Source organism: Mytilus galloprovincialis, chromosome 4 (assembly GCF_965363235.1).
Source record: "Mytilus galloprovincialis chromosome 4, xbMytGall1.hap1.1, whole genome shotgun sequence".
NCBI classification, from domain to species: Eukaryota; Metazoa; Mollusca; class Bivalvia; order Mytilida; family Mytilidae; genus Mytilus; species Mytilus galloprovincialis.
This window is the reverse complement of record NC_134841.1, coordinates 86,200,336-86,228,274: the sequence shown is the minus strand read 5'-3', so window position 1 is coordinate 86,228,274 and position 27,939 is coordinate 86,200,336. Positions and strand designations below refer to the sequence as shown.

At 31.8% G+C, this 27,939-nt stretch overlaps 1 protein-coding gene across 3 annotated transcripts; it reads left to right on the top strand.

Annotated features, from left to right (window-relative positions):
• Window positions 1–937: 937 nt before the first annotated feature.
• Window positions 938–26,173, top strand: LOC143073248 (uncharacterized). Of its 3 annotated transcripts, none has more exons than XM_076248655.1 (5): window positions 938–1,266; window positions 13,034–13,194; window positions 18,199–18,431; window positions 24,018–24,594; window positions 25,886–26,173. In XM_076248655.1, the coding sequence occupies exons 2-5, from the start codon at window positions 13,038–13,040 to the stop codon at window positions 26,092–26,094; spliced, it is 1,176 nt and encodes a 391-aa protein (XP_076104770.1). In that variant the 5' UTR covers window positions 938–1,266; window positions 13,034–13,037; the 3' UTR covers window positions 26,095–26,173. The 3 variants fall into 3 exon arrangements, with proteins under 3 accessions (XP_076104770.1, XP_076104769.1, XP_076104768.1); XM_076248654.1 differs by lacking the exon at window positions 938–1,266 and adding an exon at window positions 5,883–6,021; XM_076248653.1 differs by lacking the exon at window positions 938–1,266 and adding an exon at window positions 7,141–7,277.
• Window positions 26,174–27,939: the final 1,766 nt, after the last annotated feature.

Genomic DNA, 27,939 nt, shown 5'->3' with positions numbered 1-27,939 from the left:
GCATGATATCTTCTGCTTCTTATAATTTAGAGATCATGTTACTGACTAGTTCTGATAGAATAATTAATGTTTGCTTATAAGTCTTGTTGGCACTCTCTCTTACTATGAGGCATCAGATTTGACATCCCTTTTGACCATATGTGGCTACGTAGTTTACATCCCGAAACAATTATGCATCCTTTCTTATGAGAAAAAAAGCTAGGAACTAACTGTATGTAGCATTACACAGCTAACTGGTACATGCTGATTTATGGAGCTGTTGTAGTTTACCCCTTATCATTTTGCTTTTGTCTTCCTGTATCTTTTAAAATACTTAATATTAAGGAAGCGAACGATATCTCAATCTCTCCTGAAGACGAGAAGATATAAGCCATATAGTATGAAATTCAAAACAGTGTAGCTGTGGCCATTGATTGACCCATCAAAATCATTCATTGACTGGGACAATTTACGTGAACGTTTGTCTGTAACAACCACTGTTCATGACGTACCTACGATAGACATTTAAACTGTGGGGTCACCAAAGGTTTCTTAACGCCTTTAATTATAAAATAATTCGAAAAATTAATCAGGAATAACCTTTGTGTTTTGATTTATATAATTGATATAAATCAAAATATCGTGTTATTTCTGATTAATTTTTCGAATTACTTTATTTAGGTGTTGAGAACCTTTGGTGACCCCATAGTTTAAGTGTCTTTAAAAAGTACATAGTGAGCATTGGTCGTTACATACAAACGTTCACCTAAATTGTCCGAGTCAATGAATGATTTTAATGTGTCAATCAATGGCCACAGCTACACTGTTTTGAATTTCATACTAATACCAATGTAGCTATATCGCTAGACTGACGTAATTAAGAAATAAACAGTATATAAAATACACAGAGCTGCGTTAGGGGAAAATATGTTTCAAATTTCCGGTGAATTATCCTTCCGCAAAATGGATAAAATTACTAATAAGTATCATACGAGCTAATCCGACATATTGAGATGTGTTTCTGTAGACTTAAATTGTTATAGGCATCCCTTTAATGAACAGCTTAATCAATATATATCGAAAATTTAACGAGGAATTCATACAATTCTACAGATTATTTTCCAGCACAGAATCAGAAAGGCTACGTATAAACATCAGTGGCAGAACCTCACGACATCGCTTGGAATTTAATTAAGATAGATTGGAAATTGTAGGAGTTCTACTGGGAATATTTCTTGTTGATCATTAGAAAACGTCTTGGATTGGGATTTATCAAGAGAGCTTCAGGTAATTTTGAGTTTATTCAACTCGTGAATTAATAAGAAATTAAATATACTAGTTATTTCAGAAGGATATGAACGTACAAATGTATCTTTGATGTATAGAAGTTTTGTTAACAATAAGAATACAGTGATAATTTGTCGTTTATCAAATTGCAGATCCAAGGGAGGGGTGGTGTTGGAATTCTCTTTTTGGCGATCAATGCTTTTATTTAGGGACATATGGTTGGAACACCATACATCCCACCACCCCACCCCCATCGTTTAAAAATTGCTGGATCATAACTTTTTTCTTAAAACATTTACGTTTAATTACACAACAGAGTTTTAAAAAACTTGCTGAAAAATAGTACAAGTTAAAACAGAAGTAACGAATTACTTAACAAGTTTTGTAAAGTGTAATGACGTATGCAGTACATACTTTATTACACTATCTTACAATTGAACATAACGGACATGATAATCAAAACCGGATCAACTTACTACATGTTAAATGTATATTTGACATAACTAAATATAGGTCATGTTGAACACTGGTTCAGTGAGAAAAAAAAATGTAAACTATGTATAAGTGTCCGTTTCAACGCTTTCTAAAGGACTAGGACTCCATGGAACTCCAATAAAAACTAGGGTTTTACTCTGATACATATAAATAAAATTGGTACCATTGTCATCTCCAGTTCGGCAGTGAAAATTCAAATCCATGGTGGAGGCGCCTATTCGGTTGTTAGGATGTATAAGTACGCAACCAAGTCCGATGGTTTGTGTCAGTAGAGTGCCACGCTTTCTGCAGGTTTTTTGCTTTGTGTATTTAAGTCTGTATTCATTGATGTCATATAGTGTCTCTTTACCATTGTAATTGCAAAGGTTTAGCTGATTAGATATATAATATATATATATCTAAAAAAATATAATGTTCATAAACCTTTGCATTAACTTTTCAAAAAATTGGGTTTTGTCTCGATGCAGGAAGATTTATTCTCGTCCTGAATATTTAAATGTATATTTGCCACTAGATGTTATGCAAACACAATTTCAGTCATTAGCTTCAATACACACCCATGTTGGGCTGATAAATAATAGCAGAGTACTTTACTTTATCAGATTATATATTGCGACTAAGCAGTGGGCTACGGACTCTAGCTCGACCTACATTTATTTCCAACTCTACGATAACAATGGGAAACACTTACTTCGATATGAGTAATGGAGCGAAACTTCCAAAGTCTTCGTATAGAAGAACTATTTCAACATCTCTTTATTGAACCTATTTCAGTGCTGCATGTTGCGATCAAAATTGAAGGTCTTACCCAACATGGTTTCATTTCCAAAGAGGCAGTCAAATTTGATCATCTATTTTTCAGGTTCATCGACCTCTCAGAATCTAGTTAATTGGTTTACCGGTTTACAGTAGAATTACTTCTCCTTAATATGCATGCAATATTTGCCAATGGTCATTAATCATATATAAACCAATCAATCAATCAATAATTAATCCCTGCTCTGGTCGGTCTAATCCTCAGAAATTCCAGCAAGGTTTGCATTCAGCGATTAAAAGCTTTATGAATCTATTTATACTTGTTTAACTTTTCAATTGAAACCAAATTTATGATTAACTGTATTTTAAAATATAGTTTATAAGTTCAACCGTAAAATTTGTCCTGTTTCAAGTTTCCTCAGACAACAGAAGTCCTTTCCTTAAATTAAATTAGTAAGTTTGTTACCCCTATTTTGTTATTTGTCCATGGATTTATGAGTTTTGAACAGCGGTATACTACTGTTGGCTTTATTTACCACTTTTGTGTTCTGTCTCAATCTTTAAAACTAAAACAATCACACAGTAAACAGGAAACCGTTGGGAGGAGGAGTTATTCTGAATAATTAGGGTTTTTTCTTCATATTTATGTTAATATCTGTATTGAATAAGTTTTCCAAATCGCAATTATAAAGGCTCCTTGGTATGAAAATCGTTTTGTGTCTGAAAAAATAAAGATTGTTAAAGAAAATTCATTGGATTATTAAACCGATCACCAACTTTTTGTAATTGCTCCTTTCCAACAAACACTAACGTTTTACTTTTCCGAAAAGCGAAGTTTGGCTAGCCACAAAGCCAGGTTCAACCCACTATGTTTTTTTTTTCTTAAAATGTCCTGTACCAAGTCAGGAATATGGCAGTTGTTATCTAACAGTTTGTTTCTATGTATGATGCATTGCAGTTTGTTTTTGATGCACTTCGGTGTTTCTGTTGTTTCGTGGTTCAAGTTTCCTCTTATAGTTATAGTTGGTGTGTTTCTCTCTGTTTTAGTTAGTAACCCGAATTTGTTTTCTCTCAATCGTCTTGTGGCTTTTGTATACTATTGTTGCTTTATTTATAAAAAAATCTCGTCATTTTCCATGTGTGCATTTATTATAATTTTAATGTTACTTCTTCGTTACATTGTGTTTTTATTTTAGGTCACTAAAATATGGGTGTCATCATGGTTTGCCAACAGTAAAATATAACTATTTTGTAGTTATATCTTTCTTTTTCCGAAGCTTAGAATCATATTCAAAACAGTGTAGCTGTGGCCATTGATTGACGACCTTAAATTATCCCATTGACTGGGGCAGATTATTTGAACGTTTGTCTGTAACGACCGCTGCTCACTATGTACTTGTTAAAGACACTTAAACTGTGGGGTCACAAAAGGTTCTCAACACCTAAATAAAGAAATAAGAAAAACTAATCAGGAATAACACGATGTTTTGATTTATATCAATAATATAAATCAAAACATAAAGTTATTCCTGATTAATTTTTCGAATTAGTTTAATATTAAAGGCGTTAAGAACCTTTGGTGACCCTGCAGTTTAAATTTTATAATAAGTAAGTAGTGAGTAGTTGTCGTTACAGACACACGTTCACCTAATCTGTCCCAGTCAATGGGATAATTTAAGGTCGTCAATCAATGGTCACAGCTACACTGTTTTGAATATGATTCTATAAAAAAAATTTCACCTTATCACATTTTGTATAATGTGCCCACGATTAACGCTTTAACAACCTTATATAATTACTAAAATAGGCAGTCAGTTCTTATGCCACAAACATACTATTACGAGTTATACCAAATGTTTCGCTGTTTTGTGCATTATTGGTTCGTTGTCACGAGGAGCACGTGCTGTCTTGAAAGTTGCATTTTATTCGAAAATAAATCATCTTTTGGAATGTCTTCAGAGGTACGGATTCTAATGAAATATACTAAATGACAAAAAAAGTATTTTGATTATCATTATTAAGTTTATATTGCAGTCATACAATCTGTTTCATGTATTACACAGACCGAACACGCTTCTTTATTATCGAACCAATAATGCCGTACGATATTGACACCAAAGAAATAATTTTAAATATTTTAACTTTTATTGACTAGTCAAGATTAATAAAACACTGTGGACTTGTTCATTTGATACCTGTTAAGTTCCCATTATTGTCACTTTTTATTGCAGTTCCATCATTATTCTACGTTTCACAGTATTTAACGCCCACTTAGTGTTCGTTTTCAATCAATCTGAATGGGGCAGTAACAACGGTATAAACCATTCACAATGCATGTAATCTTGAATAATTCACTCTATTGATATTAAAATCAATTATTTTCCCTTGTGACAACTTCTAAATAGTCCAACACCAGGGATCTGAACAGATTCGACATTAATAAATAGAAATAAACTATTGAGCTTTTACAAATTTTAATTAAATAATGAAACGCATTTGACACAGTTCGACACTAGACTGACTACCGTTGTTGTACAGTAATGGATTTTTGACTTAAATACATGTACTATTATTGACATGAATCATCATTGATATAAATCAACTGCTTACAAAACTTATAACTGTCGACATATTAGGGATTTTCTGCCCAAGGAATGCATTGAAAACCTTAGCTGTAATTAACGAATTTTTGCTTGCCTGCAACATTTTAATATAAAAATAAGGAGATGTGGTATGGATTGACAATGAGACAACTCTAAAAAAAAAAAAAAAAAAAAAAAAATATTCTATGCATGCACTTAAGTTAAAAAAAAAAGTGGATGTAAACAATTATAGGTAACCGTAGCGCCTTCAACAATAAGAAAACCCCATATCGTATGGTCGGCTTTACAAGGCCTTATTTTTCTTATTTTGCATACTATAGTTTTAATTGTTGCTCAACTTCCAGTGTTCAACATGGCATCTTTATATTGTTATTTCTAGTTGATTCTATTTAGTAAATAAAATGTGTAGAATTTTGTAAAAGAATTTTTTCAAACTGTATAAATTAAATAAAAGGATGAGGATTTTGATTTAACCATTAACACATGCATATCCCAAATATAAAACCTATTAAATGTCCGATACTATATAACGAGAGAGAAACAAAAAGATCCAATACACTATCAAATATTTGTTTTGTCCTTAAATGTTGCCATTAACTTAGGTTCATCGGTAATTTAAACAAACAAACTTCGGTTGACCAGATAAATGAGTACTTTTTATAAGTGTAACGTACTGGTTTATGGTATCAAAAGTCACCTTGGCTTGGCCTCGTTTTACGCATAAGTATATGAATGTGCTTACATATGTTTTGTCGCACTTGTTTTCCATTTTCACAACTCCATCGATCTGCAACATATGAATAGCATATAAATTACTTACCGCTCTCGTTAATCATGGGATGTTTAAATCTGTTAGTAAATCGATGGATGATGTGACACAGTTAGTATAACAGTCTTTTAGGTAAGTTTTCACATTAACATTTTTATATTTATTATCATTTTGACTAATTCGAAGTTAACAGGTGCAAAAGAATTAGATAAGGAAGGTCATACAGCAAACAAATTTAGTGTAAAATTCGTCTGACTCATCTCTGAAAATCATTTTGGGTTGCATTCTTCTAGATGCACCGTATTATTTTTAGTCAAGGAATTAAGCGTGCAACTTTTTGGCTTAATATTACAGCAAGCTATACCATCTGGGTAACATGGTACCAATATTTTGCTCACTTTGATTCATATTTTTTTTTTATTATTGTTTTCGATTGAGACCATTGAAAGAAAGCATACAAAGTACAGATACGAAACGAAAATCTAGCGTAAAAGAAATAAGCCTGTTATCAATGATAAGTGTATTTACAGAAGCGGGAGGAACACGCAGCATGTGTTTCCCCACACATCTGCTCAGCTGACAATAAGTACACGTGTGTTTACTGTGCATGCATAAACTGATAAATCCCATGACACTTTTAAATTGAATTTAAAATTTATAATATTGATTTAGATCATAAAGAACTTGAACAATTCAAGTTTTATTGTGAAAGGGCATGTAAAGTAGAACATTCATAAGATCACATAACGTTGCATAATTACAACAAAGAGATGAATGTACATGGTGGTGTAATAATATGCTTGCCTTAATAGTCAATAGTGTAGTGGATCATTAATTTTTCTTACACAGTATATTAATAAATAGGATAAAAGGTTATATACTTAGTTTAAATATAATCCTTCACGCTATTTTTTAAATCGTAAACATTGTATATTATTCGGATTATACATATGTGTGTGTCAGCTTTTGTTAGATTTATTTGTAGTTCTTTTTTGACTGAAGAATCAAAGGGCAATCGGAAAGATTTTATAATACAAGTACTTACAAATCAAATATGCATCAACTTTGAGGTTTCAACAAAGAGTTCGAGAATCCAGGACAAGTACCTGTGACTAAATCGTCTGCTGGAGATAAGATTTGCCATGAGAATGAAACATTCGACATTAAATTGATTTACCATACTGAAAATGATTTCATTGTTAGGAACTGAAATTAAGTAGTGATTTTCGTGTGGCTGCTAAATTCATTAGCTTTAGGGAAGTTCTGTTTAGAAACGTCAAACTAGCGTAAAGTCTGATGTATGTACACATCAGAAAAGGGAAATTAAATTGAACTTGTTCATTCTTACGGATTTATCGTGGGCAGAATCTGAAATAACCTATATATTTGTAAGTAATGATATTTTTATATGATTGATGGGCTTTGTTAGAAAAATGAAAGAATAACTAATGTTAAAGATGTACAATGTAATGTGTTGTGCTAAAAATACTCAGTACAAATATCTCAGTATAAGTTATACTTCCTTCTTTTATGTAAAGACGATAACTATTTCCGTATATGTCCCATTATTTTCACAACTAAAAACTAATTTGAATAATATCAATGGTGGATCGAGCAACTGTATGATCCTGTATGCCACTGAATCTGGCTTCTGTTGTACATAATACAATTGTTTTTTTTTTTTTTTTTTGGTATAAATGTACTAGATATTATTAAGCACGTATTTGTATACTACAGTATTTAATTTGAATCTTCTTGTTTTAAATGCAAAGTGGTAGCTTTTTTAAAATCATTTGAAGGAGAACACTTTGAGAAATTTGACCTTATTTCAGGTTAATAAGAATAACAATGATCACAATAAATAATACCATGGTGTAAATTAATATTCCAAATTTATTCATCAATATGGCAATGTGAAAACATGTGTCGAACAAGTAAATAAGAGAAAGCGTGCACATATATCTTGTAAACATCTGTTTCCAAGTCTTTTGAAAAATGGACTATTGATATTAGTATACACAGTATATTTTGTTGGGTCAACAAAAGACGATGGCAATCTTCCTTATCTGTCTTGATTATTAATATTAATGTATATCTGATCTGACATAACGAACCTAAGCCTATAAATCTTTTGAGATAAATCCTATCGGTGACTTGTTTAAAAAATAACTCGATGACGATGGATCAAGAGGAGCCCCGCTCTGATACCGAGAGCTATAGATGGTTAATGCAATTTTTAATTGAAAAACGATTATATTTTCACATAACTGATTTTTTTTAAAAATCCCTTTTTCCAAAATCATGGATCCGGTACTGTAAACGATATATCACCGATATTTCAAAACGACGTTCCAATACAAATTAAGCAAAGCATTGAGGGTTTGACCTTAAACTTTAAACCAATGCTTTACATATCATATGAAATCAAATATTTATCATGTCGAACAATGTCCCAAAGGAGCATTTACACTGCGCATTTATAAGCACATTCATAATTGAATAATTGCAGAATATAAGCAACGAGCATGATACATTATTTAGTATGATAAAACCTGAATTAAGAGTCCAGCGATGCAGCTTGGGTTCACCTCGCCTCGTCATCATTATTATAACATGTCTTTTTTCGTTATAAATAACTCAACTTGTTATAGAGGGTTGTTTTTTCATGTTAGAAGTCGGTAGCTCAACTGCAAAATATACCTAGGGACCATAGTTCTCTTGGAGTCTTATACAGATAAGTAAACTTTTCTATTATATAACATCTTCATTATCTGATCTGCATGAAACACCGATGAATGGTGATTCTAGATGCAGTGTTCAATAGTAATCCTCCTTGTATCAGAATCAGATGAACAGAATTGTTTCAGAATTCTATAAAACGTCGTATTATAGAATACTTAGTCTATTATTTTTAAGGTTTTTTTAATTTTATTTATTTTTATTTTTTTTTTATTTTATTTTTTTTTTTGGGGGGGGGGGTCTTTCGTTGTATCAGAGTACTAAACAGTCAAAGTTATGCAAGTGCACGGTTTACAATTGATTGAGTGAAATATGGCACCAATATTGGTAAATTCTTGTACGGATTTATTTATATAAGACCATAGACCTGCTTCGGTATTAATTTTTATTTGCATTTTATAATATTTTAACTGAATTTAACAGTTTGTGAATGCAAATATGACAAAATTACCGTAAAATTGATCACTTCATAATATATCATTCTATGGTCTCCTGCACATTATATGCACCATGATTATGTGCAGAATATTGTCAATATTTAACTTTAATAGTTAAATCAATTTCAAAATTAGAAATGTTTACATTATAATGATGTAAATATGCTAAATTGACGATGCTCATGATTGTGCACGGTGAGTCATTTAAACATTTCATATTGTAGAAATTTCATGTACAAAGATTGACTTTAAATATTTGATTATTCATTCACTGGATCAAGGACTAAAAATTGGGAAGATGTCAATTCATAAGTAAAAGGAATGTGGTTTACGGAAATTTAGACCAAGTATCATCAGGTTTTGACAATGTTCTGTACATGATACAGCAAGAGTTCTCTCACTTGCTTTTCTGTTTATGATTACATTTTTATGTTGAAAGTCTTTAAGAAAAAATTATATATAAAGTTGAATTCTTTGATTCATCGTTTTTACGTGATGACGGCTGACAAATTGGACCTCGTTATTTTAGTATTATAGATGGTACGGTTTTGAAAATTGTATTCATTGTGTTGACTAACTATCCTACACCTCTTGATTCATTCACATGATAGATCACATTTCAAAAGCACACTCTCGGTTTGCGTTCTCAAAAATTCCGGATAAAATGCCAATGAATCCGGAGTCAAAACATTTAATGTAGGCCGTTTGACATTCGAATTCAACTGTTAGATTAAGATATGTGATGATGCAAATGCGTATTCTTTTCCTGAGTATCAGTGAGATGTTTTCTATTTACTATTTCGTGCGCTAAGATACTACTTGCATGCAATACTATTAAATTCACTCGTGAAAGTTTATTTTCGTTTTTTGTTATCTAAATTCAGGACACGGCAGAAAGAGCTTCGCATGTGACTTTCAAGCACGGTCATCATTTCTAACGGTATTCTGACCTCGAGTTGTTTCTCTTTTGTTTCTTTTTTGAGTCACTGTCCTATTATAAACTTTGACCTTTTCGAAAAGCTAAGAATTGTCTACCCAAGGAATAGATTCCTTAACTTTGTAATGTATTTAGCCTTTTAACTTTTTTCATTCGAGCGTCACTGATGCTTTTTTTTGTATCTACTGAACTCGTGTCTGGCGTACATCATTTTAATTCTGGTATCTTTTTATATCTACATACCTTTTTTTATATAAATTGGTTATTTTGAAAGTGTGTACATGTATTCATAAACTTCTGAATTAAGAAATTCTTCGGCAAAACTAAGTTTCCCTGTAGAATGTTTGAATTGATTTAAGTAAAATCAGGAAATCCTTAAAATTTGAGATGTTTTATGAGACCAAAATAAGTCTCTTCATAAGAGGTCCCAATCAATTGCATGCCACAGGTTTCATCGCAAACAATATCTACCATGAGTAAAGACAGCTTCAAATACGAGTTGAGAATATAAAGTATAAAAAAGAAGATGTGGCATGATTGCCAATGAGACAACTATCCACAAAAGACCAAAATAACACAGACATTAACAACTATAGGTCACCGTACGGCCTTCAACAATGAGCAAAGGCATTCATGTAGGAAACAAAACATAAAGATATGATAGATAAAATAAATGCATCCAGAATTCCACATTATAAAGCAAACTGAGTAGGTTTGTGCAATTTGCACAAGTCATCCGGTTAGTAGAAATTAGGATTTGCCAAAGGGCTATAATCGGAAAAATTATGTACATTCCCAAGTAATAAATAGAATAGTCGAGCTTTAAAATAACTATTCAAATAGAAGCTGTAAATATATACTTTCAACTGGCTTCTTATATTCACAGTCAATTATTTCAATTCAAAAGCAAACACAAATTCAGCAACAATCTTTTGGTGACCCGGCAGTCAGCGGTCTTAGGTTCATGTATTGCTTTTCTTTTTTTAAAGAAAGCAACTTGTTTATACTTACAACCAATCAATGCATAATAATGATCTTAGTAGTATATGAAAACCACAAACCTAATCACGAAAACCTAACCTCGAGTAAAAAATCATGAAAAAGAGATCAAGGTCAGGTGAATATGACAAAATCCTAACATGAACTAGACAAAACCCAATGTAAAGAAAACATTTGTATTACTGTTCTTGATTCCTCAAAGTCACAGTGGGGCTTACATAGATATAAGAATACTGTGGTATGCGTGCCAGTGAGACAAATTTCCATCCAAATCACAATTTGTACACCATTATAGGTCACAGTACGGTCTTTAACATAACATGAAAAAACCAACGCACATATATCTGCAAGTTCGAGGATTATCCGAACACCGGTTTGGACGGAAGACTTCGATGGATACAGATAGCTTTCCATCAAAGCACACATGCAGATGAGGGTTATTTTTAATAAATAATGGACCATTACTTGCAAATAAATCCAACAAGTACTATCGTAACTTGCTCAACAATTTCTGTTCAATATAGAAGCATTAAGACAGCCATGGGACATGTGAAGATATTTTTGAGATAATTAAGTTAATAACTTTGGATTATCTGGCTACGAGTGTACTTTTCTAGAAAACAAAAATAAAATGCACATATTAAGAAGAAATTTCTCCGTATTCTTTTTAATTGTGCTATTTGTCACCCTACACTGTCTTTCATGATTACGTGTTTAGCAAAGAAACCCAATACATTTTCAGAATATAGCTGTTAAGCATTCGTGGTGTTATATATTCCAGTCAGATGACAATACCATACTATTTGAGATGACTTCTTACTTTGTTCAAGCAATCTCTATTTTTATATATATTTCTTGCTTAAAGTTCATGGTGCCAATCATTTAATGTGGCTATTGGCAGATTATAGAGCAGACATGTCACTTACAATCAGCCCTTACAATTGTATTTCCCACTCAAGCTAATTATACAAATATAAGGTTACTAGTATTGATCTACATTCTTTTTCTACAACACAATAAACTGCCTATATTATATGTAGGTGCAAATTGCACAATCCAGTTGGTTAATCTGCGATCTCCTTGGATGTTTGGTCTAGTTATTTTCTTACATGTTTCCCCGTGCATTAAGCATGTTACGACTTTAAAAACGCAAAATATATCTTACCTACGATATATCATGAAAAGCTAGACCTGCAACAATTCTTTTCGGATTTCCTTTTTATCTTGCAAATGATCTAATGGCATTTTTTCCACCGTTTAATTCTAATTCCATGTTTGTATATTTTGAATATAAGTAAAACAAAATTTCAACATTTTATAACTACTGTATGGTATAACCGCTACCAGAGCACATTGACTTATTAAACCGCACAGGTGTCAGTGCTTCGTTGAAAAAAGAATCAGCTTATAAATTATGTAACTGTAACGAAAGTAAATTTAAAAGAGGGACAAAAGATACCAAAGTGACATTCAAACTCGTAAGTCGAAAATAAACCGACAACGCCACGGACAAAAAAAAAAGACAAACAGACAGGGAGGCAAACAGTAGTACACAAAACATACCATAGAAAAGTAAAGACTGAGCAACAACTCCGGATGATCAGAGTTGCTCCGGAAGGATAAGCAGATTCCTGCTCCACATGCGACACACGTTGTTTCGCTCATGTTTATACAAACCAAGCAATCTTATTCGGTTACAAGTCACTCTTGCAAGTAAATAAAACGTTCCTAATATATATATATAAAAAAAAGAGATGTGGTATGATTGCCAATGAGACAAGAGACCAAAATGACACAGACATTAACAACTATAGGTCACCGTACGGCCTTCAACAATGAGCAAAGCCCATACCGCATTAGTTTATTTTATAAAATGATTTTATTATGTTTATCCCCAAATGTGTTCATTTAGAGCATACCTCATTAAGGTTATTCCAGACACACGTATAGTACTCACTAAAATCAGGTCTCCTATATAATATGAAGTAATCATGTCAGAAAATAAAATGTTGATTTAATTTTCCTTTTACAGAGATATGTCAGTGCTGTGCTTTGATGGCGAAATCATACAAATACCAGAATATATTGTAAGGATAGTTAAGAGAGCTCAAGAGATTATAGCCAGTGAAAACGAGGGAAAACCCACGATAAATATCCTAGATGGAGAAGTACTATCTAGATCTCAGACAGACGGTAAGAAACTGTATACATGCAGGTTTCCTTAAACATTAATGATTGGAAATAATCAAAATCAAACAACTGTAATCAGTGGCTGTCTGAAACGTAGTGAATGTGGCATCAATCATCGCAGTGGAGTCTCTTTAATGATTTCTGACTCTTCTCATACATGACGGTGGTAATGGGGTTACCTTCATGACGAATAATGGTAAAAATTCTTACCAAATGACGTTAACGGTAATTTTTGGTGCATGACGATAATATGTACACTTTTCTTTAGACGATAAAAAAAAATGACTGATATTTAAGGAATGACTGTAATATTTTTTCTGTCTATGAAGAAATAACATAAAAAATGTAGTGCACACTGAATAACGCGCGTAGCGGGTTATTTAACAGTGTGCACCACATTTTTTATGTTATTTCGAATAGACAGAAAAAATGTTAGTCATTTCTTATGATTTAATTCTAAATTCCATTTTAAACCGTAGTAAACCATAAAAAAACGTTGATGACATCACGGTCACATGACTAAATTATGTCTATGGGCTCATAACAAAATAACGTCAGCCAATCAGAAGACGTGTTACATCCAAAATTAAATTATTGAAAGGTACAGATAATTTATACTTGAGACCTCCGACGAATCACGATAAGGATAATTTGAAGAATCACGGTAAAAATGTTACCATTTGACGCCTGACGGCAAAGGGCATTACTATCCTCATTTATACTGCAATCAGCTATTTTACTATACAGATAAAGCTATACGTATAAACGTTAGCTTTATACGTCAATGACCTCAACTCACCTATAAGCCCCGCCTACTTACAACGTCACGTCACAACCATGACAACGTGTAGTAACAATGGTCAAACTTTTATGAATTTAAACCTGTTATGTCTTCAAATTGGTAATTTATATACCATGTTTATCAAATGTTATTAATTAAATTCATTTTCCCTTTCTAATTCCTGAAATTGTCAATGCTTACCGCCTAGACTACGCTCATAGGGAAATACCCCAAAATGGTACCCCAAGGGGGAAATACCAAACACTTTTTTTTAATAGAATTAATTGCATAACAGTGTGGTCGAATAAAACGTTTGTAGGTTGTAACTTGTTTGTCAACGGCTATGATTTTATGCTCACCCAGTCTGTCAGAGGCCTTTCAGTGGGGATTGAAATATTCACTTGTTACACATTCCGATACATAAAATGAAACTTTCTTTTTACAAAGCTTGAAAGGAATTTGTTTTAAATATAATTTATTATAATCATCACATACAACCGTGTCATTTATAAGAATAATAATGTTCAGAGATGATATTATTTAATAATAATAAAAAAAATAGGTTTATCCATTGTAAAAAAAACTATTAAGTTGATGGGGTTAATTCACAAAATATCTCATTGATTAAGAGCACAACTACTTCTACGGTGTGATCATTTAAGAATGGCCTACTATATTTATTCAATGCGTATACATGTGGGTTTTGTTTGTGAAGAGTTCTGGATAATTAAAAAATCATTTGATTTCTTTGTTTAATACCATAAAACGATTCATTCTTTCAGATATTTGTCACTTTGCCTTATCTTCAAGTCCAACACAATTTCTCACGTTTCTTACAAAACTTATATTCTTGTGATGTATTCTTTTGTTGAAAAAAAATGTATAGATATAGATAGATATAGGAAGATGTGGTATGAGTGCCAATGAGACAACTCTCCTCTCAAGTAATAATTCATAAAAGTAAACCATTATAGGTCAAGGTACGACCTGCAACACGGAGCCTTGGCTCACACCGAACAGCAAGTTATAGAGGGCCCCAAAACTACTAGTGTAAAACCATTCAAACGGGAAAACCAACGAGAAACGAAAAACACATATGAACTACATAAACAAACGACATCATGCATTGTAACTTTTAAAGCCAATTAAGTAAAAAAATAATCTGAAAGAACGTGCGATATCATATTAGGAAAATTGATGGTCAAACCATAACAAAAAATCAAGTAAAGAATTTTAAGTATTCAACCTTTATAGCTTGCTGTTCGATGTGAGCCAAGACTCCGTGTTGAAGGCCATTTTTATTTATTTTCAAATTACAAAGGTTATTCCTGATTAGTATTTTTAATTATTTTATTTAGGCGTTTAGAACCTTTGGTGACCTCACAGTTTAAATTTCTATGATAAGTACGTCGTGAGCAGTGGGCATTACAGACGAACGTTCACCTAATTTCCCCCAGTCAATGAATGGCCATAGCTACACTGTTATGAATTTCATTCTAATATTTGTTTCATATTTTTATTATTTTTTTTTATCGATTTCAGTATAAAAACAATATACGTATAGTGTCTTGAAATATGAAATTTATTTGTATTCGGCACGAAACTGGAAAATGCTCGGTACAACCTCGCATTTTCCCGTTTCTAAGCCTCATACAAATAAATTTCATATTTCAAGACACTATACGTATATTGTCTAAATATCAAACGTCACAGGATAAGGATGTATGTACTTATTCAACTATAATATATTGTCTCAGTACAAGTTTGTTATTTCAGTATGTGATACATCTTGAAATAGTAGTACTCGTTGATGTGCCTGACCTTATGTACTGCTGTTTCACTTTATCCGGGATTTTGTTTTTTCTTTCTTTCATATTTTGCCATGGCGTGTAAATGTTTCTTTGGTATCTTTGGTCTCATTTTTATCTAGATTTTAAGCAACAACAAGAGTCAACTGGGTAATAGAAATATCCATTGACTTCTCCCGTTCTGACAGTAGCCTTAAAAGGCTTACTAAACTTGGTCTTTCGTTTTGTTGTGTTGGATGTATAAATACGCAGCCACGTTTTACCAGAATGGGACGTCAAATCAATAATCTCGATTTTCAGTTATAGCTAAACAAGCCAAAGATGTATATTTTCAAATTATTACCAAATTCGGTGTCATAGTCTATTTACTTGTAACTTGACCTTAAAGGAGTGTCAAGCTCACTACACGATAACCAAAATGCTCTTGGAGGAGTCCGTTATTTGTCTGTTCCAATCCAAAATATTTTGTCTCAATCCATTATATTGTTTTCTCGTGGAAGTCGGTATTTTGGACGAATATAGATTTCTATGGTTACAGTGTTATTAAGGTAATTGCTACTTTTGTATATATAAGCAAGACATGATATAGTCTAAATAATAAAAATCAAACGTTCATGTCTTTTCAATAACCTGACCATTTTGATGCATATAAACCTACGGTTTTCTTACTTTGATAATTTCGCGACGTTATAAAATTGTAATATAAAGAAAAGTCTTTTACAAACTATAATGGGTTCCTTCTTAGTATCATAAAATGCAATCATGAACGAAAGACTAAATTTCCTACATGAACATGTTTTTTCCGTCATGGCTTGGTCAGATATATATTGACTAACATGACTTTACGTGCAAGAAAATCGATTTTGTGGATACTTCCGGGTTATTACTGTCCGGTTTCACGCTTGTGTCAGTTTATAATTCCTTGGATGACAGAATACGTCTTACAAGTAAAAATGTCAAGCAAGTTAACGAGAAGTTATAAAGAAACGTGATTATCATTTAACGTCGATTCATTAATTCCAATGCAATTGTGTTTGGTCCGATATTAACATCCTATTCATGCAAATACGTATAGAATTAAGAGTTTATTTGTCATTTCATTCGAGAAGAGATTTGATTTCCTCCATTTTGCAGTTAAATGCGACTACCAACAATTGTTTACTTATGAAGAGCAACACGACGGTCTATTTCCCAGGCCTATCGTAGCCCATGCGAGCACTGTCGGCTTTTGATGGAATTTATGTATCTTGTACTTGTGTTTTGAGTTTTGTAGTGTGGGTTTCTATGTTGTAATGTTGCACTTTTATTTCTGGTTGTTTTGTGTCTTTTTTATTCATGTTTTTCTCTATTTTTCTTTGACTTATAATGTTTGATTATCTTTTGGGTAAGTTCTGATTTTTTAACCGTTTTTTTTTTCCGAAACTGCACCAATCCTCGTGAGTTCTATAGAAATTGCATGCCAACGGCTTACGTTTGTGTCTAGACGTCTATCATCATAAGGAAGTCTATATATATTTCTGAATAAAAGCTTACATCCTGTTATGATTTTAAAGCATACCTACATTTTTTTTCACCAAATTTGTAGTTTACGGTTAAAACTTCAATATATTATATTGCGCCATATATGAGTTGTCTCGAAAAACTATTGTGTATCATCCTATGAAATGTTTAGCTCTTTATATATTATTTTTGCAAAATTTAGGTACATTTTGATTATTTGATATATTGTGTTTTATAACGTCTTATCTTAGCTTTTTTTTCGGTCATATAGCTCTTCAACAGTGTCGAAACATTGGCTTTTTAATACATGTTCGGCTTTGAGCGTTCCTGATGAAGGTAAATCCATGGGTGAACCAATCCATGATAGGGATAGTTTAATTTTAACACTTTTAATTCTACATTTTTTTGTGGAATTTAAATCGTCTCCTATATCCCACTCATGCCAAAACGTGTAAAAATCTTAATAACAGCGGGTACAAATATAAATAAGAGTGGGTATGAATCTGAATAAAAGTGGATACAAATCTTAATAAGAGCGGGAACAAATATAAATAAGAGTGGGTATAAATGTTAATGGTAATGACAGGTCAATGCACCCGTGTTCATGTACATTTTAAAATCAACTTTATCACCAATATATATCAGGTTAACACCTATACAGTATGTGAGAAAATATCGAAATGTCTTGTCGTAAGACTACATCATTGTTATGACATTTCACGTTTATATGCACAATCGATTGACTGGAAGTTACATATTCATTTTATATCTGTCGCAGCTGCTATAGTTTCTCATTTCGTTACTTTTATATTATTTTAATTCGCATTGAACGGTGAATATACATACATACATATGAGAAATGTGAAAAAATATCGAATATGTTGACTAAATTTTTCAGAAAATTATTTTCTCGTTTAGAATCTGAACCAAAAGTCAGAGGACCTGATGGAAATGTACAAACACTTTCGGAATATATTCTGGGAATCATTCGAGCGGCACAGAAAATAGTCCAGGAGGATTCTCTACAAGAGGAGGATATTAAAGATTATGACAAGTTCATTGATAATACTTTCGAAGCAATGTTGAGTGAGGTCGACTCCTCGGACTCGAATGACGAATCTACTGCTGTTATCCAAGGTGTTGTTGACAAGGTACCAGTATGCATTATTTTACTTCATTCTTAATGCAATAACAAAATATTTTGACTTAATTCTGGCATGTATCTGGTACATGCATATATAACGGTCCTAAACATTTAATTGTGTAAAATATGTTTTTTCAATTAACCCTGCCCTGTCACATCTGTATTGTCATCTATGTACAAATGTAAAAATGTCACAACCGAATGATGATAAGTAATTGACTGGTTTCGAAAAATTAATGGATGGATATATGTATATATATATATATATATGTGATTTTCAGATTCTCCAACTTCGAAAATGCTAGATTCATTGAAGATGCAATTTTTAAGAGGTATCGAATTCCATGATGTTGGATTTCTAATTGTTTAAAAGATATAAATCAGTATGGGAACTCGTGATATGAGTCGTGTTATTATTTATTATTATACAGTATTTTTAACAGCGCATTATGTAATATGAAAATTACACTAAGCGCTCTACAACATAATATCAATTATTCTGAGATGCAAGTATTTACAGTAAAATATGAAATCCCATGAAAAAATATGGCAAAAGATAAATGATCACTAATCACTTTTAAAACATTTTTTTTTAAGATATAACATAAGTTTTTAATTTAATTTTTTATTTTATTTGATTTGTTAAACTATAGAACGTTTTTCCAATATACATATACATTGTAGTTTAATAAAGTTGAATATCTGTTTGAATAATGGATGAACATCGAATTAATTTCATTTGTAATCTAAACGCTTAAATGCAATGCGACAGTTCTTGCCTTCGATGTCAAAACTGTCTGCCACTGATCGTTGGAAATAACATATAGCCAAGGCAAATTCATGTTTTTCTTACTTGAAGATTGAAATACATGCACATACTGGGTTAAGGTTAAGGTTATATCAAGTGTACAGGCATAGGTGTTCCTATTGGGGGAAAAGGAGCACCGTACCTTTTCAGTTATAAATGACCGTTCACTATTTTACTAATTTCCCACTTTTTATTTGACTCAGTTTTAGACTTTGCAAACACATTTCCGCTATTCAGATTTTATTCCAATCCATAATCCTTTTCTGAAACATTACGTGGGAAAGCTGGTGCATTTGTCATCCCAGTTTCGTTAAATAAGAATTTAAATTCAGTACTTTTCACGGTTATGGTTAATATGGCTAAAATATGGAAAGAAACTAAAATGTTCAATTCAGAACTGTCTGCAGTCAAATATAATCTTCAGAATCGATTGAAAATATCTTTGGAGCATCTTAAAATTAAATAAATTGTCTTTTCTAGTAAATATTAAAGTGAATATGAAGATGTTGAGCTTGATTATATTTACATATATTAATCAATATTTCTTACCTATATTATATTTATACAGTTTATGCTAAAAATAATATGGTGATCCCTTATTTTTTCTCTGACCGAAAAACAAATAATTAAGAGAATTTATTTGGCAATTCGGAATGTATAAATCCACAACCACATTCGGTCAGCCTAAACGTTGAATCTGATGACTCATTTGAGGAGATTTCTTCGCTCTGTAAAAAAAAAATCATTTTTGAAGGTTGGGAGAAGAGTATGCAAGTGGAATGCAGAATTTTGAGTAACTGTTGCTTTTGGGAAGATAACTTTCTTGCATGTATAACGTACCATGTAAACAATTTAAACAATATTAAGGGGATAGATACAGTTAATATAGAAAATGGTAGTTAAAAGTACTTAATTGATATCAATTTTATGTTAATTAAGACCATTTTATAAATGATTTATAAGATTCTATGTATTCATTGAACAACATTCTGCGGGAGTGTATAATAAGACCATTTTTTGTCCCTTGAATTCGAAAATTATTAGTCTGTCGTATATCAGTATAAATATTTTCGAATTTTTCCTTCATCATTGTTCAGGAATAATTGTCCGAGACCTTCAACTTCATGTATAGGATAACTGCAAAATTTACTGCCTCGTCCCAAAAAAATAGATACAAGTAACAGTATTTCCCCTCTTTATAAAATGTATTGTTCCATAAGAGATGGCAAAAAAATTAATTATTTGTTTGAATGACGTTATTGTTCACATTAAAGTTTTAAACACACTACGTTCCAATTGACAACTTTTGTTCAGCTATAATAATGTTTACATGTTTATGACCTTTAAAACAGTTTCATCACAAATAACCTTTCTTTTTTTCTCAGTTTCGTTAGACATACAAGTTTGACTGTTATTGTAAAACTAAAAAAATAAAAACAATTAAGTCTTAAATTTACCAAATAAAACATAAAATGTTCATTTACCTAGGTTGGTTTTTTTTTTCTATTTTTGATCGAATGGTGTAAAATATACTAATTTCTTGTTACATTTTATCATGTCTCTTAATTGACGTCTACCCAAATGTCACATTTGTGAGTATGCTCCGTTATTGAATTGTGAAACTATTTAGAACCTTTAAGGTTCCAACTCCATTAGGGTAAGTTTACCTTCGGTTGATATTGCTTTTTCTTTACATCGTTTCGAGTTTTTATACATCCTGGGTTTCAGTAAAGCAAATTGTTTCGTTTAACACCCCGGTAGTCTACAGTGAAGGTAAAACCAGAAAAGTGATTTGGACAAATAAAAAGTTATTTTCAAATTCAAAAATGTTACACTGTACAATACACTAAACAAATCAGAGAAAATAACTGTTTTCTTTCTCTATAGGCAAACTGATGATTCATTTAACTTTCTTTGCTTCAAGTTCGCGTAATTATATATTGTTGTATATATATATAGATCAATATAGCACAAATCAGTAAAAAAGAGATGGCGTGTAGAATTATAAAACATACAAAACTGGAAGTGCATGTATATAAAAATCGATGTGCAATCGGTTTTATTACCATGAGGAAGGTAAAGCAAATGTCAATCAAATTAAGAACAGTATTTAAGACGTCATTATAGTTCTTAAAAACGTACACATAGATATTGAAAGTATATTACGATAAAAACGCATAAGTAATCCGTTTTACGAGTTCTTGATAGAGCAGGGGATTCAGCTTATATTTTCTTAAAGCAAGTGTGGGGATTACATATTCGTAAGAATTCCTCTGGTTTCTTAAGCATGCAAGGGAAATGTAATGATTCAGTAGAGGAATCATTTTTTTATTTCTTTGTTAGGATCATTGTAACTCTCCTGGCACATATAGCCATGCGAACTAATTGCAAACGTCATCCATATAAAGATATACTCCTCTGAAACCGCTAAATGGATTGAAACCAACTTTTGTCTGCGTCGTTTGTTGTAAAGTTGTCTTTCTTGCAGGTTTGTCGAATATCTTCAAACTAAAAGCAACTATAGAGAAAAACTAAAATGGTAGAAATGGTCAGCACGACAAAATCAGAAAAATACGCCAATCTGTTATTGAGTTATTGCCCTTCTTTTAAGTTTAGCTACTAGCGAGATATCTGTAGAAGCTAGGGGGAAAGTATAACATGTCATAAAAATGACCTGCAATAACTGCTTATTCTTCATAAACCAATCTAGCTTGTTTGTGCATAGACATATATTGTAACAATTATGCATCTGTTCTTCTGTTTCTACAAATCCCTTTCCGATTTTTCACACTTTAAAAGTATTTTGTTCATTTCATGATATGAATAAAATTCTTGTTATATTATTGAATGAACAATTTTATATAAAAACCTCGCAGATCGGAATGTGACAATTGCCTTCGACCCCAGTGTCATGATCTTTGGGTGCAAATAAAACCGAAGGTGCTATTGGTGTTTTGTCAAATTTCACATCCACTGTTTTTTCTCGTTTAGTGTGTTCATATATAAACACACCCTTTTACGGGCTATCAGCACAGAAGATAGGATAGAAACTGTTAATTGTTTTCGCAATCGTGTGCTTGCAGTAGATTTGTACTCTGTGTTTCCAATTTCTATTACACTGAATACCGTGTTTTTTGCCATCTTGGACTGCAGGTTTTAATGTGTGTACCTATAACATCTTTCGTACCGGAAGCCGGTAATAAGATCATAAATTAACAGCTTCACGTCGTATATTTGCTATATTTTTTTTTTGTAAGGTTTGGGAAAATTTATACTGTCTCACTTGAAAAGGGGCCGAATTACGGTCATTTGTCGCTGTACCCTGTTTTAATTTTTAAGTTGAAAAAAATGTGATTGTTTTAAATACTCTTTAATATAGACTGTATGCACATTAATGTTTCTGGCTTTAATTCCTTTTTTATATAAGTAAGACCGTTGGTTTTCCTGTATGAATGGTTTTACAATAGTCATTTTGGGGGCCCTTCATAGCTTGCTGTTCTGTGTGAGCCAAGGCTCCGTACTTAACCTATAATTATTTACTTTTTATTCATTGTTACTTGGATGGAGAGTTGTTTCATTTGCACTCATGCATACCATATCATCTTATTTATATGTATGTTCCTTTTAAAATGTATCTGGTGGTTATTGTGAAATGACAGAATACGCCAACAAGGTATTGCATTTAGATGTATGCCCTTAGTGTCATCATTCCGGCGGAAGACTTTCTATCCATGCAGAAAGAGTAGCCAAAAAAATGTTGTTTCTGTGATATACATATGTATCATGTATAAAATCGTGTAAATGTAAACCATCCTCCATTTTTCCAAACACAATAAGATTTTTTGAAGAACACCATGGGATTAAGTGTTAGATAATTTAAAAATATCACATAGTCGTACATGTCAACAAGTACTTAAAGAGTTGGCACATTTCATAGTTAAAACCATGTAATATCCTGAGTAATATTAAAGGAACTAGATGTTACTTTGAACATTTGAACCTCAGGGTGACACATAGAGATTGTCACCTATTATCTATTTAATAATCTGTTTTTCTTGAGTTGTCAGAATTACTTCCCTTCTTAAAAAATGTTAGACATTTAAACAATTAACCACCTCTGGTCATTTCTTATAATTTCTGATGCAACAATCCATTTTCCCTATTATAATTGTGTTCCTCATACTCAACATTATTAATTACTTTCTCTTTAGGGTGTATTTTTCAAAAGAAATATGAAATAATTTGGTGTTGTAGATTATCAATCTTTTGTAAATATTTATATAATATCTAGACATGCATGAAATTTTTAAGTAAAATGAAAAACAACAGATGAAAATGAGATCGTGGACAGATATCAAAAAGGTTTTAATTTAGTCTTAAATATTTTGTCAATCTGTATGGTAAAGTATTTTAACATATCTGAATTATGAAGCTATTTATCACATAATTACATTTATTTTTTTCCTAATGTTATTGAGTTACTTCTGAATTTTGTAACTTATATTAATATCATATAGGACTTTTTGTTTTCTATTTTTTTTGTGTTTTTTATTACTTCTTATATTATATCATAATTTTGTACGAAAAAATGAATACCTAAAACGTTGCATAATTCACCAATGGAGGATAATCTGACTAGTTGTTGATTAGAATAACAATAGACTAATGAAAAAGCTGTTATTAGTGAATAATTTATTAATCTAATTGTTTAAACTCAAAGAGAGTAATTATAGAGAAGAAAGACAAGGGAAACAATGCGACATATGTTCTTATTTTATTTTCCAGTTAATCGACGAAGTTTGTAGCTCACCAAAACTCAAGATGCCTGAGATGGAAAGTTCTAGTGTTTCGACCTTTCATGAAGAACCCCAAAATGTTGCATCTGAAACGATGAATGACGCTGACAATAAAATAGAACAGGCAAAAAATATATTGGAAAATGGAATAACGTCGGCTGAAAATATAGAGATGAAAAACGTAGTTATAGAAGACGATACAAATGATGCCAAAGACATAACAAAAACAGAAATTTCGAATGTAAGCGAAGAATTTCGTGAAATTGAAGAGATTGCAGTAGAGAAAGTGGAAAAAATATCTCCCGACATATCAAATGACGAATTAGAGAAAATTGCAGAAAAGTTTGTCGAAAATATTTGCAACGATGCGAAGAATGAATTCTTTGTTGAAGAAGAAAATAAAGCCAATGAAAAAACAGACTCAATCAAGGACAGTGACGAAGGTATCGACAAAGACATAAAAAATCAAGACAAAGAAGAAACTAATGAAGAAGATAATGGCCAGATTGACAAGGAAGAAGAGGAGGAAGCATCGGAGAACAAAATACAGAACCATTCAGCAAAAGGTTTGTTAAATTAAACTTCAATAAGAATTGTATATAACGTGGTCAAATACCACAAAAGTATACAGCTTCACATGTTATTTCGAATGTAACTTGTAAGATAGAATATTCTAATTCATTTTAGTATTTAAAAGACAGCTATGGAGTGTGTTTCAGAGCTAGCGAGAACATCTCTTGGTTGTTGTCTCTTTGATATATTCCCAATTTCCCTTCTCAATTTTATTATATCAAATCAAATCAATCAAATACTTTATTGCCATATAAATCAAAAACATTATAGGTGACGAACTTAAAAGCGATGGCTAACATGTACAAAAGTCATGTAATTGTAAAGAACAAAAATTGATGTGCCGGCAAAGGCAGCATATCACAACATTGAATTATCATTTGTGACAAAAAACCTGTAAAATTTGCAGTCTTTTGAATACAACTATAGTGAACAAAATTTATACCATAACAGTTTTCGCTCGTGATGTCATATAGTGAACTTCAGTTGTTTGTTCCTTTTCTCTATAAATTCATATTTTTCATTTACATCATAACATATTGTTTTTCATTTAGATTATGCGTTTCAAGACAAAATTCATTTATTAGTATATATATCATAAAAGATCACCCGATTCCCTTAAATCTTGTAAGAACTGCCAACCTTGATATTAGCTTTTTATTGTTTATCGCACACACGTATTTGAAATGAATGAAATGTCAATTGGTCAGGCGATTGTACCAAAAATAACAAACAATTGGTCTCACCTCTTACATCATATAAACTCATTTAAATGATTGTTTGAAATATTAGATTCTATAAAACATGCAAATAATGGGTTTAATGTTTGACAAACAATAATTATCCCGCATATAACTACAACTTACAGGAAAATCAATAGTATAAACAGAGACACTTCAAAAGATCTCATTTTGATAGAGAAAATTAACACGATTTTAAATTTGAAATCAATTATGTCATTTATTTTAACATATAAGTTGTATAAATGGAACTTGTGTATGAAATCTTAACAATCGATCATTTTACACATCCCATGCTCTGTAGGCATGTGGTCTGGTGACATTGCATTGTTCTTACAATAAGATGTCGAGCTAATCTCGATTTTAATAGGTAAAATAATAAAGCGTGCCAATATTTCATTTCTTATTGACTTTTTATGCAAATAAAATAGTAAATCTGCTTAAACAGAGTATATTCGATTTTGAGTACAAGTACAAGTGGATTAACGCCAATAGTTTCAGTAAATTTAGAACAAAATAGTGAAGGTGTTTTTTCTTTTCTTTTCAGTGCATCCAGAAGACAGTAAACCAGCTGTGGCAAATCAAGAGGACATAACCCAAACAGAGAGTCTTCCTACCGAGGGTAAAAGTGGTAAAGACCAGAAATACGATGTGACCAAGGACAAAATAAAACCCAAACGACGATCCCGTGGAATCAGAAACTCTTTTCGTAGAATGTTTTCCTGTTTTTCAACAAAATCCTCCCAGCTGGAATGATTGTTACCTAATGTTACTTTGATTTTGTGCTGTTTTTGGTCATTTTCTGTGTATTTATCATAAATCATCATTTTATTTATTTATTGTTTTGTTTTTAAAATATCAAAGTTCGAAAATAACATTCTGGGTATTATACACGAAAATCTTCTCCTGCCACTACCAATTTATTTTGTTCTTACAAACCATTAGTACTGCCAAAGATGGTTACTTTATCAAAGTCACAAACAATGTAAATGGCAGTTAAAACACTTGTAACTCTGTTAAATATCCGCTTAAAACTATGCGTATACTAGTTTACCATCGGCCGTCCCTCCATCCGTCTGTTTAAAAGCATGTCTGTATCGTTTTGTCTTGGCAAACTATAAGTCATAGTTTCGGGATATAGAGAACTAGGGTTCATCTTATTCTTGCTTTTAAGTTTTTCGATGCTCTTCTTCCTTATAAAATGAGGATGTGTGGTATGATTGCCAATTAAAAAACTATTCACCAAATTTTGAATAAAGTGTATTTTAGCAATTAAAGGCAACTATGCGACCTTCAACAATTCAACAATGAGAAACAACAAAATCGTATATATAGTCAAGGCCCCGATATGAAAAATTTTAATGTTTGCCAAAAACAGATATCTTCAACGAAGGTAGAAATAGAAGGCAATAGCTAAAAAAAAACGTGTTTTCAAGCAGAACTTTGGGTACAATGTATTTATAAACAAATACATTTGTACAGTTGAAAACTGTTTTTAACGAATCTAGGTATTCATATTTATTCAGATATTGGATTGAAGGTGTTTTTTTTTCACGTGTTCAAGAACTAAAGATTTAAAAACATGTGTCTACATCTAGTTTTTCATTTACATACAGTCTCGGATTAAGAAACCAATACATTAGGTTCAACCGTTATGGAACATTTTGAAATGTAGAAATAAGCTTCTTCGAGATCAAGAAATACATTCTGAATTGAAAAGGGCATTCAGTACACTTAACACTAGCAGTAGCAATTGAACTGAGGCGAAACACAAAACCCCAGGCTTTGGCGATTTTTATTTATAAACACAATGTGTATGGGCATAAACAGGTGTAATTGTTGTCATTTCATCAATGATAAATAGAATCGGGAGTTTAGGAAATACGTATATATGCTAGTGGCACTACTGATACCATGTCTGGTTGCATGGATATTTTTAGCGGGTATCAAAAACTTCATAATGTGATCTCCAAAGTGTTTTTTAAGAAATTATATGGAATCACAACCGTTTTGTTTTTTAAGAAATTATATGGAATCACAACCGTTTTTATAGATATATCTATCATGGTCTACAGCGCTGGACACATTGCAGGCGGTGTTATCTCGATATCTCAATAGCATGATCTCGAATCCCGGGGAGGGAAGATCAAAAACTAGCATCCGCAATTGTTTTGCAGATTTAACATTATTTCGCTGATATTTAAAGAAATTCGCCCTACTCCTTTAACATGAATATCCGTAGATAGTATCCAACAACCGTGTAAAGTTTAATCAATATCCGTCTGAGTTTCCCCTACATGACACATGCATTTGAGGATAGAACAACGCGATGATTATATCATGTATATATATCCACAAATTTGTTTTGCACAATGTCCGTGACTGAGAAAGATTTATTCGGTAAACTTAAATAAATAAAAAAAAAAATATATAACATTCAAGAAATGAAAGTATTCATGCATATATAAGCCACACCAAATATTCATCAAAATATATGCGATTAGCAAATAAGTGGTAAAACAGTAATGATGTGTGGAATTATTCGAGAATGAATGATCACAGACTTCTGCAAGCTGTACATTAATGGATTAATGGGTAACT